The 11858-nt window shown below is 32.9% G+C and overlaps 8 protein-coding genes across 8 annotated transcripts; 4 read left to right on the forward strand and 4 right to left on the reverse strand.

Moving 5' to 3' along the window:
* Nucleotides 1–112: 112 nt before the first annotated feature.
* On the reverse strand, nt 113–799 carry ELE39_002813 (leucyl-tRNA synthetase; the record flags this gene model as incomplete). Its single annotated transcript, XM_067345917.1, has 1 exon — nt 113–799. One exon carries the CDS (start codon nt 797–799, stop codon nt 113–115), a length of 687 nt encoding a protein of 228 aa, XP_067201775.1.
* Nucleotides 800–1108: 309 nt separating this feature from the next.
* On the forward strand, nt 1109–1831 carry ELE39_002814 (Alanine racemase; the record flags this gene model as incomplete). The annotated part of the gene is made up of 1 exon (XM_067345918.1): nt 1109–1831. The coding sequence occupies one exon, from the start codon at nt 1109–1111 to the stop codon at nt 1829–1831; it is 723 nt and encodes a 240-aa protein (XP_067201776.1).
* Nucleotides 1832–1948: 117 nt separating this feature from the next.
* ELE39_002815 (protein with 4 ankyrin repeats) lies at nt 1949–3256 on the reverse strand (the record flags this gene model as incomplete). The annotated part of the gene is made up of 1 exon (XM_067345919.1): nt 1949–3256. One exon carries the CDS (start codon nt 3254–3256, stop codon nt 1949–1951), a length of 1308 nt encoding a protein of 435 aa, XP_067201777.1.
* A 461-nt stretch (nt 3257–3717) lies between these two features.
* Nucleotides 3718–4985, forward strand: ELE39_002816 (articulin family; the record flags this gene model as incomplete). Its single annotated transcript, XM_067345920.1, has 3 exons — nt 3718–3727; nt 3788–3879; nt 3933–4985. The coding sequence occupies 3 exons, from the start codon at nt 3718–3720 to the stop codon at nt 4983–4985; spliced, it is 1155 nt and encodes a 384-aa protein (XP_067201778.1).
* Nucleotides 4986–5593: 608 nt separating this feature from the next.
* On the forward strand, nt 5594–7543 carry ELE39_002817 (uncharacterized protein; the record flags this gene model as incomplete). Its single annotated transcript, XM_067345921.1, has 1 exon — nt 5594–7543. The coding sequence occupies one exon, from the start codon at nt 5594–5596 to the stop codon at nt 7541–7543; it is 1950 nt and encodes a 649-aa protein (XP_067201779.1).
* A 442-nt stretch (nt 7544–7985) lies between these two features.
* On the forward strand, nt 7986–8588 carry ELE39_002819 (thioredoxin domain containing; the record flags this gene model as incomplete). The annotated part of the gene is made up of 1 exon (XM_067345923.1): nt 7986–8588. The coding sequence occupies one exon, from the start codon at nt 7986–7988 to the stop codon at nt 8586–8588; it is 603 nt and encodes a 200-aa protein (XP_067201781.1).
* A 105-nt stretch (nt 8589–8693) lies between these two features.
* ELE39_002820 (reptin52 reptin like TIP49 family AAA+ ATpase) lies at nt 8694–10130 on the reverse strand (the record flags this gene model as incomplete). Its single annotated transcript, XM_067345924.1, has 1 exon — nt 8694–10130. The coding sequence occupies one exon, from the start codon at nt 10128–10130 to the stop codon at nt 8694–8696; it is 1437 nt and encodes a 478-aa protein (XP_067201782.1).
* Nucleotides 10131–10574: 444 nt separating this feature from the next.
* ELE39_002821 (eukaryotic translation initiation factor 3 kDa subunit) lies at nt 10575–11360 on the reverse strand (the record flags this gene model as incomplete). The annotated part of the gene is made up of 1 exon (XM_067345925.1): nt 10575–11360. One exon carries the CDS (start codon nt 11358–11360, stop codon nt 10575–10577), a length of 786 nt encoding a protein of 261 aa, XP_067201783.1.
* Between the last annotated feature and the right edge of the window lie 498 nt (nt 11361–11858).

Consider the following 11858-nt stretch of genomic DNA (forward strand, 5'->3'; position numbering starts at 1 on the left):
ACCTGAAGATCTGTCGTGATCAGCGCAAGGCTGATTTTCTATTCTACTAAATACAGCTGGTCTTAATCCATATCTTATTTTTTCTTTCTTAAACTAAAATGTTAATTGACAATTAATAATTTAAAAAAAAATCTAAGTGCTGATTTAAACATACCTTCAAAGTTCTGAATTGCCATTTAACAAAGGCATCATAGTAAGGATTAAGATCTGTTGTGATAAATGATCTCCTCCAATCAATAGCAGTTCCAAAATTCTTTAAATCCTTCTTCGTCAAAGGGGGGAAATACTCAGTCCAATAAATTGGATCAGTAAATTTGCTAATTTCCTCCTCAGGAATACCCATTGCTTTAAGAATTTCTGATTGAGTCTTTGCTCCTCCTGTTTTAGCTGCAATCTTACTTTTGAGTTGTGCTTGGTTTGCCTCTTGCTCTTTATCATGATCCTTTTCAGCTATCTTTGGTGAGCTTAACTCCATCCTTAACTTATCTGCGCTTGCACAAATTGGCATTCCTGTACAATGAAAACCAAATGGAAATAAGACATTTTTATTATTCATTCTTTGGAATCTTGCTTGAAAATCTGCTTTTGTCAATGTAAAGGCATGCCCCAAATGTAACCTTCCGTTCATATATGGATATGGAAATGTAATCATATACTTTTCACGAGATGGATCCACTTCTGCCTCGTAAATTTGATTCTCCTCCCAGAGTTTCTGAATTTGATGCTGTACTGAAAGTAATTTATCCCTTCTTTGTCTTGAACCTCCAGTATTTCCCGAATCATTGGCTTTTGCACTCATACTTACTAATTTTTAACCCACCTCTCAAACAAATAATCGCGAGGCTATAATTTAAAATTAAAATATAAATATATATTCTATATTTATATTATCACTAGTTTACATCCAAACTCAAACTTCTCAAGTCTAATAAATATATTCTGAAAAAAATGGTAAATGACGTGTTTTTGGCGCCATTCACTTTAGTTACTACTTGAATTAAACTGTTGTTGACAATATTTATTAAGTAAATATAGTTAAATTTAATATTATTATTAAACACAATTTAAAAAAAATATATAGATTCTGAGGGGGAAGGCCGTATTTAAAATGTCAGAAAATGAAGTTATTGACAATTATATGAAAATAAAGAATCAAATTAAGGAGTTTAGCTTGGGTTTGGAAAGTTCACCGGAACTACTGGTTGTAAGTAAGTACCAGAGTGAGGAGAACATCAGACTACTGCATGAAAAAACTAACCAAAAGATATTTGGAGAAAATTATGTGCAGGAGTTGATGGAAAAATCTAAGAATTTACCCAAATCAATTAAATGGCATTTTATTGGCCATTTACAAAGTAATAAAGCTAAGGCCTTATTGTCTATAGATAACTTGGAAGTTATAGAGACGGTTGATTCAATTAAACTTGCACAAGTATTAAATAAAGCGTGCCAGTTACAAGGAAGACCGATTTTGAAAGTTATGATACAGGTAAAAACTTCAAATGAAGCTAATAAATCAGGAGCTCAAATATCCGAAGTTATAAATATCTTTGAATATATAATTTCTGAATGTAAGAATCTCAAATTTCAAGGCTTAATGACAATGGGAGATTCAGATGTAAATATGACTAGTGAATGTTTTAATAAAATGGTAAATCTAAGAAAGACTATTAATAAAAAGATATCAGAGTATGGCTATAATAATCAGTCTCTTGAATGTAAGCTTAGCATGGGAACAACGAGAGATATGGAAATAGCAATTAAAAACCACTCGAATGAAATAAGAATCGGAAGTGCAATTTTTGGAAGGAGGGTAAATATTAAGTCCTAATAATATATGTCATATACATTAAAGACAATAGAATTTATCAACTAGTTAATAATTAATATAAAATTATATCTTATAAAGCATAATGAATACGTCTAATAGAGGAAAAAATATACTTGATTATTCCATTTTGGTGTTTTCCATTATATTCTTTTCACTCTTTAAATTGAATAGCTCGGCTTCTTTTTTAAGAATCAAATCAATATCTTTACTAGATTTCAAACCGTTGAAATGCTGCTCAATTGCCTTACAAAGAATTGAAACGCTTGAATCTGGCTTATTGTATAGATAACAATTAAAAAATATCTGCTGAATATCTGCAATAGTTTCCCTACAAAGTTCGTACTCACCGTTTCTAAGCTTCTTACGTATTAGGCTAAAGTCCATTGGCTTTGTAACAATCTTATAATAATCAGAACAGTTCCAAGCTTTTTCATCCACAGGTTTATCGAAAATCCAGGCACCCTCTTGTTTTCTAAGCTCTTCTACGCATTCGCTAATAGTTTTGTACCACGATGCTCTGAAAGGATCTGAACTTGGCTTCAAACTTGCAACAGGTGACTCTTTTGACCAAACTGCAATGTTTGGAAATTTCTCTTCAAATTCCTCAATTTTTATTTTTGGAGCAAAATACCACTTCCCATCGCTTCCCTTGAACTGTAATCTATAACATTGTCTTATTTCGGAATCTTTAACTCCCCCTTCGCCCACAATAGAATTGCACAAAGATGTTCTGTCAAGGCTAATATCCTTTTCTAAGCTGCTCGAGCCTTCAAATGCATTAGTACCCATTCCTACTCCGCTCGAACCAACCATTCTACTTTTTAATATATTTGCTAACTGTTTATGTCCACTCTTCAATGCATAGGAATGTGCTGCTTGTCTGTTCTTGTCCTTAATTCCTGCATCTGCTCCGTTATCTAATAATAGCATACATGTTTGAGATCTTCCATCTCTTGCTGCATAAAATAAAGCTGTCTGTCCAACATTGTCAGAAAGATTTGGCTCTGCACCTTTATCCAACAACAGTCTGACAGTTTCGAACCTTCCGTCCCTTGCTGCATAAAATAAAGCTGTCTGATTTACTCTATCAGTATGATTGACATTACAGCCTTTATCTATCAAAAACTCGGCTGTCTTTACATTGCCATCTCTGCAAGCAAAAAACAAAGCAGTTTGTAAGCTAAAGTCTGTGGATGTAACATCCAACTCTGGGCATTTCTCTAAAATCTTCTTGCAAACTTGGAGTGCTTCATCATCGTTTGTTCTCTGAACTGCGTAAAATATTGCACTAGCATTTGTTACAGGACATTTTTTTGATAATTCACTACTATCTAATGTGTCTATCAGATTCAATGTTGTTTGTATACCATCTCGTCTGATAGACTCTATTAAACGGCTACTTTCAAAGCTCACTAACTCTCCCATTTCGCATACAGTCTTTTCCTATATTATCAATTTGGGAGGAGAAAACGGACTTTTTCTCTATTTGATTTTTGCTTATTCCTCGATATAGCTATCCAACTCTTGACCAAGTTGTGGCGCCGGCGGGAGCTCCTTCGCCCACACTTTTTTATTACCGCTTGTCCGATGCATGCTTGAAAAAATTAGTGGAAATTGGGAATATTTAGTACTTTAAGAGAAAAAAAAATTATTCTTTTCAACTATTATCTTTGCTTTAAATCAAGAACATACCATACAGCTTATTTTTTTTGTCTGAGCCTTGAGAAGGAGAACAAAAGATTAAAGTAAATTTAAAGCTTTAAATAGTTGCAAATAAAAATATTCAGGAATCTTTAATAAACCCACTAAAAATTATAAATTTAGCAATTGCTGAGGTGATAAAATACTTCCTCTTAGCAAAATACATAATAATCTGCACAAAGAAGATGGAGAATGGTGAGTTTACTTATCTAGGAAATATGTTGAAGATTATAACTTCTAATTAACCATTAATAGATATTGATTCGAAAGGGATGCATTTACCTCCGAATATTTCTCTTGTGCCTCCAGAAATACCAACTAAATTGATGGCACAAGGAGTATATCATGTAAGTTAATCATTTTGAAAATTTACTCTGCAATTCATTCTCAATAATTATAGGAGAGAGTTGTGGAGAAGCCTAAAGTTATTAATGAAGAAGAAATTGTCGAGATAGAAACAATAGAGTACCGAGAAAAGTTGGTAGAAGTTCCGGAGATTATTTACAAGGAAAACATTGTAAAGGTTCCAAAAATTGAAATTCAGGAAAGAATTATCGAGGTTCCTAAAATTAATGAAGAAGAGAAAATTGTCTATGTTCCAGAAGTAAGATATGTGGAAAAATTTGTGGAAAAAAAGGAAAGAGTATTAAAGGAAAAGACAGTTTTTGTTCCGAGAGTTGAAGTTCAGGAGAGAATTGTAGAGGTACCTAAGATAGTAATCGAGGAAAAAGTTGTCGAAGTTCCACAAATTCAGTATAAAGAAGTTATTATGGAAAAGATTGTAGAAATCCCACAAATACAAGAAGAAATTGTATGGAAAGATGTTGTTGTTCCAAATATTCAGCCAAGATATGTTGAAACCGAGAAAATTGTGGAAATTCCAGTAGTCCAAACAATAGAAAAGTTGGTCCATGCATCAGTTCCCCACTACAAAATGATTAAACAAGATATTAATGTCCCAATGGTTGATATTAAAACTGTTCCAAAAGATTGTGTATTGGAAAAACTGAAATATGTACCTGTTCCTGTTGATAGATATCAAGAAGTACAAGTACCAAAATATGTACTTAAGACTGTTGAAGTTCCTGTTCCTGTTCCTATTGAAAAAATTGTTGAAGAAGAAGTGCCAGTACCTATATCAGTAGAAAAAGTTGTGCATGTACCAAAAATAATACAAAGACATGTACCCCGTACATTTAATGTACCAATACCAGTATATTCAGATGCACTAATAGAATCAAGGGTAGGACTGATGCCATACAATACCTTTCTGTCTATTAATAACGAATCTGCAGAACCTTCTCAAGAATTTTCCTCCCCAAACAATACGAATAATATTCGACAAAACATGCAGGTTAGAGGTAGCTATGAAGCTGGAATTGAAGTCAGTTCCAATATTTCAGTATATAAATCCCCAGAAAGAGATCCAGAAGATAGAGATTACTTAAATTAGATTATTCAAAACCGCCTTCCATCTAATATTAATATCTAAAGAATTTAAACAAGGCTATCTTTAATTATAATAAACATTTCTATCTGAAATTCCTATATTTAATTTAATATATTTCAATTAATTTTTTTTCTCCTTATGAATCATTACGTATTTTGCAACGCCATGCATTTTTCCCCAAAATAAAAACTTAGCATGTTGGCGCCCAAATGGGATTGTATTAACAAAGATAGAATAAATCGAAATAAATAAAAGGAACAGAGAATAGAGGAGGATATTGAAATTCTATATATGGGATAAAATTAGAATAATGGATTTTATGTGTGTTAAATGAACATTTGTGAATCGAATGTTTATCTATAGCTTAAGGTCAGTAATTAGGCTTGAGATGAATATTTAGAGTAGCCAGATAGTCATAATTAATAAAGCTATAATAACTATTTTGTTTAATTTGAGTTAAAGTTCCTGGATGAAAATATTAAGACTAGAAATTTGGTATAATTTTGTGTAATACTTTGAAATTACAACGTATAGTTGTTAGTAACAAGTTTAATTATTTCAAACTCATTGGTAGAATACTAAAACTTAAAGAATACACTCAGCTTCTGGAAATGCGGAGCAATGAGAATAACTTAAAAATCAAGGCAAAAATCGCCAATATGTTCAGAAAGCCAAGTAATTCAGGTCTAGAAATTCAAACCTTTTCAAATGGTTCTGAATTGAGGAATACATTAGAACGTACAATATATCATCAGATTAAAACCTGGAAAGATAATAAAGTTTCTAATAAAGACTTAGAAGGTTTGGATGGGAAGCACTTAGCATGTAGTCTTGAGTTTGATGAGAAGAAAAATTTTGAATTAGGGAAAGATCGAAGAAATAAAAGAATCAAGGCAAGTATATTGAATCCGCTTATGTTTAGCTTTTCAGATACGGAAATTCCAAAATTAGAACTGAAAGAATCCCTTGGTAATTGTTTGAACCATGTCACTCAAGATGACGCTAATAAATCCCAATTAAATCAAAGTAATCTTGTATATTTGAAAGTAAAACTCTCAATAGAAAATCTACTCAAACTGAGTGAAATACTAAGAATGAATTTAGAAAGTGAAACACCCACCGTTGTATCATCTTCTGAAACCCAGCTTGAATTAGATCAAAGTACTTGGGATGAATTATTCTGTGATCCACAAGACGACAACTTTCCAAAAATTGATTTTCTTGAAAAGTTGACAGATCAAATCGTATCGAGCATTAAAAGCCTAATAATGGGAGAAGCTTTATTAGGAGCTGACAATGCAAGACAAATACTTTTTTTCGAGTTGAAATCACTTCAGAAATTGTTTAACGAAGATAAAAAAGAAGAGATTTCTAAATCTATTGGTTCTTTATTATTACAAACCAGTTCTGATGAAGATGTTCAGATGTTAATTTTTAAGATAGATCAAATTCGGTCTGCTTTGAAGCATTTTAACCTTTCAAATAGGTTTCAGGATTTCAACTTTGGATATAGTAATGTCTCTAATAATGAAACAGAAGAACGGACACTACAAACTAATCAAGCCAGTAACTTCTTCGCAAAGCATAAACTTCTAAAGATTAATAAATGGCACAAGCAAACGAACACTTCATTAGAAAAGATTGGAAATAACACTGCAAGTGGAGAAAGCAATTCAAATAATCACCACTCCCTTCATCATCATGATGGGCATTCTCATCACCATAATATTCTTTCACACTATAAGCATCACCAGCATCGCAACATTAGTAATAGTAATGAAAAGAATGGAGATCTTGTAAAAAGGGAACAAAAATTTGACTCTTCTCCTTTGGAAAATGGCATACAACTCTTTTCTTCCAATAATAATGATGACTGGAATATAGAGCATTCAAAAGGTGTTTCTTTATCATATAAAATAGATTCATCATCAAATGGACAGTTGTCTATAAATGTGATAATAAAGAGTGACATCAATTGTAAATTACTTAACTTACTTACAATATTGAACGAAGTTGAACTTTCGAATATGTGGGTACCATATATCTCTTATTCAAAATGCTTTTACAACTTTAGCCGTGTAAGCAAGCTGGTACAGCAAGTATATGATCTTCCATGGCCAATAGGACAAAGAGAAAATATCATGTTTTGTTTCGGAGTAGACACATTAAAAGAACACGACTGCATTATGATTTCATGCGGAGATCCTCAATCTTCAAACAATAAATTCTTTGGAGCCAATATTCCCGATCCACCTCCAAAAGTACCAAGAGAGAAATGCAGCTATCTTTTATTCATTCTAACTCCATCAGAGAATAACAAGGACCTTACTACTCTGGAAATGTTTTCTAGCTTTTGTGTGACAAAATATGTTCCGATTAAACTTACATCATTCCTGATAAAAAGAATGACCAGAAAAATGTATAGTGATATTACAAATTTAGCTTCTAATCTTAATGGTTCCCCTTATGAGGCTGCCTATAACAATAACTTACAACTCTATTCATGGCTAGATATGAAACTATCACAATATTATGAATCGAAGCAAAGAAAAAATGACTAAGATTTCATAGAGCATTAAAAAAGAAAAAGTAGGTAAATATACGTAATACATTATTCCTTTTTACCATTTAAGTATGAACTTTTTTTCTTGATTGTTCGCTTTGCTAAAAGGAATGAATATATTATTTTTCAAAGCTTCTACGTGCCACACTTTGCCTGCTTAATTTAAACTCATTTAATTTTAACCAATTTTTTCAGGTCTGTTATATATTGTCAATGAATACCTAGAAACAACCCTCTTTCTCTGACCTTTTTTAATGTGTTTCTACATCTATAATTTTTCTGTTTTTTTTAGTGTCCTTAATCATGTTATTTCTATAATGCATGTAATTATTAAAACCATCTAACAAAATGGCGGGCGGCCTATTTGAGTGATTAATACTTATTTCCGGAGAAACAATTATTAATAATTTTGTCTAGCATGGAATAATAGTTTGGTAAAAATGATAATATGCCTGGGGCCGTTTTGTATCCCAATATGGAACATCATTCTGTTTTTTTTCGCTCTGATTGGCCCAGTAACCAATCTTTTGAAGAGGATTTTTTTTGAAAAAGTGCCAAATGGAGAAAAAAGGGGTGAATTAGCTATTGGAAATCATGAAAAGATCTTAGAAGAGAAAGATCTAGTTAAAATTGGTATAGAATTACATCTTGTAAAGGAAGGTTACGAGAAAATCTTAAAAATAGTAGAATTACGAAATGTTTTGGAGCTTGAAAGCATTAATGATTGGGAAATATGTAAGCTTTTGGGAAAGAATTTGAAGCTCCCCATTTTGATAGATTACTATGCAGATTGGTGTAACCCTTGCAAAAAGATTTCCCCTATTTTCAACAACCTATGTAAAAAATATAATGGTATATTTATAAAAATTAACTACGAAACACATACTAATTTTTGCTATGATATGGGTGTTTTTAGCCTTCCAACATTTCACTATTGGATACTTGTTGAAAACTCTTATATTCTAGCAGACAAACTGGAAAGATCAGACCCAAAAGAATTAGAGAACCTTTTGATAAAAAATAAATTCAAAATTATAAACTAGCACTTCTTTAATTTAAAAAAAAAAAAAAAGAATAGTAATTCATCTTACAAATGTTTAAAGTATATTCAAGCATAGTTTTAATTCAGCTTTGAATTTGTTTCAAGTTTATGTTAATGTCATTTTCTCCTGAACTAGAGTATCATGCATTGCACTTTCACCGTTATCTTTATTGTTCACATCGTTTGAAGATTCAATTTCAGAAAAAAGATATTCTTGTTGGTAGTCAATAAGATATTGAGTACTTCTTTTAACATCAATAAAAAGTGAATAAGCTTTTTTGATCTCGTCAATATCGATTTCTTCTTTTTTCTTTCTATTTGCGAGAACTTGAGAAACTGTTAATAAATGCAGTGAGTATCGCAAGCTTGTGTCCATTGCTATTCTAGTGAGAATTTGGTAAGCACTATCAGTCAATTTAAGGTCCTCCTCACTTGCTCTTTCTTGAATAATTTTCCTAACATCCTCTTCACTATAAGGAACCGTTGGAATAATTAAGCATCTATCCAAAAGATCAATGGGTATACCATGTGGTGACTTATAGTCGGTTCCTCTAATCTTTGTAATACCTCTGTTCGATGCCATAATCAAAATTGGGCTTGTCTCCTCCTCTAGTGCCTTGTTAAGAAAGCTAAAACATTCAACATCCAACATATGAACTTCGTCTATAAACAAAACTCCATGAACAATTTCAGCTCTACTTTCTTCTTTCCATTCAGCGACCTTCTCATCAATTTGAGCTCTAACTTCTGGTTTAATTTCGCCAGTGTCACCAGCAAAAAGTGCCAAAAATCCTTGGGTTCGGCTATTGATTACATCAATGTCATGCAAAGTGACATTATGTACTACTTCTCTTTTCTTCTGAAGCTCACCCTCTGGGCATGCAATAAATCTAGTTTGGTACCCAACAGCGTCGTAATCTTTAGACCTTGTAAAAGAACGACCTAATTTAGTAATTTTCCCGCTTGACTTATTAATTGAAATTACATCTCCAGCAACAATATTTTCTGCCTGAAGTGACTCAATCATCTTGCTACCAATATCATAAACTGTTTCCATATCTGTGCTTCTTAAAGCCATTCTACCAACTTTAATTCCTGTTGAATTTGAACGATCTATCTCCAATTCTGCTACTTCTCCTTCAATAACATCTATTTCTTCTTTAATTTTTACGCCTATAGATCTTCTCAAAGCTTGTCTCAGAGCCTCAGTCTTGTTCATTTCCAGTGAAAACACTTCAGAAGCTGAAATATGTGTAAATGGCGTATCACTTCCTATTGCTTTTGCAATTGCCATAGCAATTGCTGTTTTTCCTGTTCCTGGCTGTCCTGATAATAAAATTGCTCTTCCTGCAATTTTACCTTGCTTGACCATTCTTACAATTATTCCTGCAGCTCTTCTAGCTAACTTTTGTCCCACCATTCCATCCGATGAATACCTTGCGTCCAATGCATCATTTAAACCTAAGCCTCTAATATGGGAATGTGCCCCAATTCTTTCTAGTCTTTGGAACTCTTTAATCTCCGCTATTTTTGGATCAATCATTTCATCAAGCAAAAACCCAAACTACATAAACTAATTTCTCCTTTCTCCAATGCTACTTTTTACTCTTAAAAATCCATGTTGAGCTTAAATGCCTTCACAAAACTTTATTACTTCCTTTAAATATATAAACTGAGGCGCCTAACTATTTGTCAGTGTATGGTTGCCGCCAAAGCTTCAGTTGTTTTGACCGTCCCCAAAGCCTTAATTAGCTAAAGTAATTGAAATTATAAGGGACGAGATGTAGTGTCTAGAACAGTCAGGATTTTACATTAATTCCCACCGGAGATATATCAGAAAGTCTTCATTTTTTGAGAAAAAAATAGTAATAATAACTTTAACTAGAGAAAAATTTAATAAATAAAAATAGCAAGAGCTAGTCTCAAGATCTCGACGTTAATTATTAAATATATATAGTTTTACTTGACTATTTTGTTGTACCACTAATTAAGGGTCTAATTTGAGATATTCATCATCAAAATGATTAATACGTACAAAGCCATCCTCTCCACCAGTAGTAAAACTCATACCATCAGGAGCATAGACTAAGGCATTCATAGTACCGAAGTGACCTTTAATAGCACCAAGCTCAGTCCCATAGATCATGTGCATAATTAGAGTCTGAAATTTACCTTCTTGAGTACCGGTTGTTGTGACGTCTTGTGCAAGTTGGCCACCTCCAAGTAAAATATGTCTTCTTGGGTCTTTCTCTTTGTTAAAGTTTGGAGATATAGAACAACCATTCAAAAGACGATTAGTTGTATACTTTCTAATTTCTTTTAAGTTCACCATATCCCATAATTTGGCAGTCATATCATGACTACAAGTTAACATTAAGGTCCTATCCTCCGAAAACGAACAGCATGTGAGTAACTTAGAATGTGCTCTAAGAACTTCATATGGTTCTGAACTTTGTCTGATATCCCAGATGTAAATGCCACCATCTTCATGACCAGAAATAATATTTTGATCGAACATACCCCAATGAGCACGTGTGATTCTGCTATTGATTCCGGTAATCCTAACGCCCTCCATATTTGGGTCACCAACCTTTTTTATAAGCAACTGGCGAGGTTCCGGATAGAATTGGTCTACTGCAACAACAAATTTGTCTTGATTGTCATACTTTCTATTGAACTCAACAAAACGACAAGTGCCGCTCATGGGATACGAGGAAATTATCTCTGCTCTCTCAATATCAAAGCTCACACACTTCTGGTCGGCTGAGGACATTATCAAGGTTTTCCCATCTAACGAAGGATCGCAATTCCAAACTGCTGCTCGTCCTGCTTCATATTTGGCAGCCACTTTCCCATCGGAAGTAAATGAGCATGCAACTGACCCATCCTATAATTAAAAATATTTTTAGTTAAATTAGCCCTCGATAACCTCCCTAATAGAGAAATTTAGCAAAATTAAACAACTTACCTTGCCACATGAAAATACCAGGTCTCCATCAAAATTATAAGTTACAAATGTAATAGGACGCTCATGAGCTTGTAATACTATTGGCCTCATTTTATGTATTCTTTTCAGCGTAACTACTAATTAAACTTTGCATATAAATCTTTAACAATATATGCTTTTTTATTTACTTCAAAAGTCCCTCTAAACCCAGCAGTCTTCAATTTCAGGAAAGCTCCGAGATTAATCTAAAATTATTCCCTGAATCCTTCCTGCCTCAAACCTTAAGGCTGCAGTTGCTGAAAAAACACCTTGATTACTCAAATA

This window comes from Cryptosporidium sp. chipmunk genotype I, assembly GCF_004936735.1.
Source record: "Cryptosporidium sp. chipmunk genotype I strain 37763 chromosome Unknown contig_31, whole genome shotgun sequence".
NCBI classification, from domain to species: Eukaryota; Apicomplexa; class Conoidasida; order Eucoccidiorida; family Cryptosporidiidae; genus Cryptosporidium; species Cryptosporidium sp. chipmunk genotype I.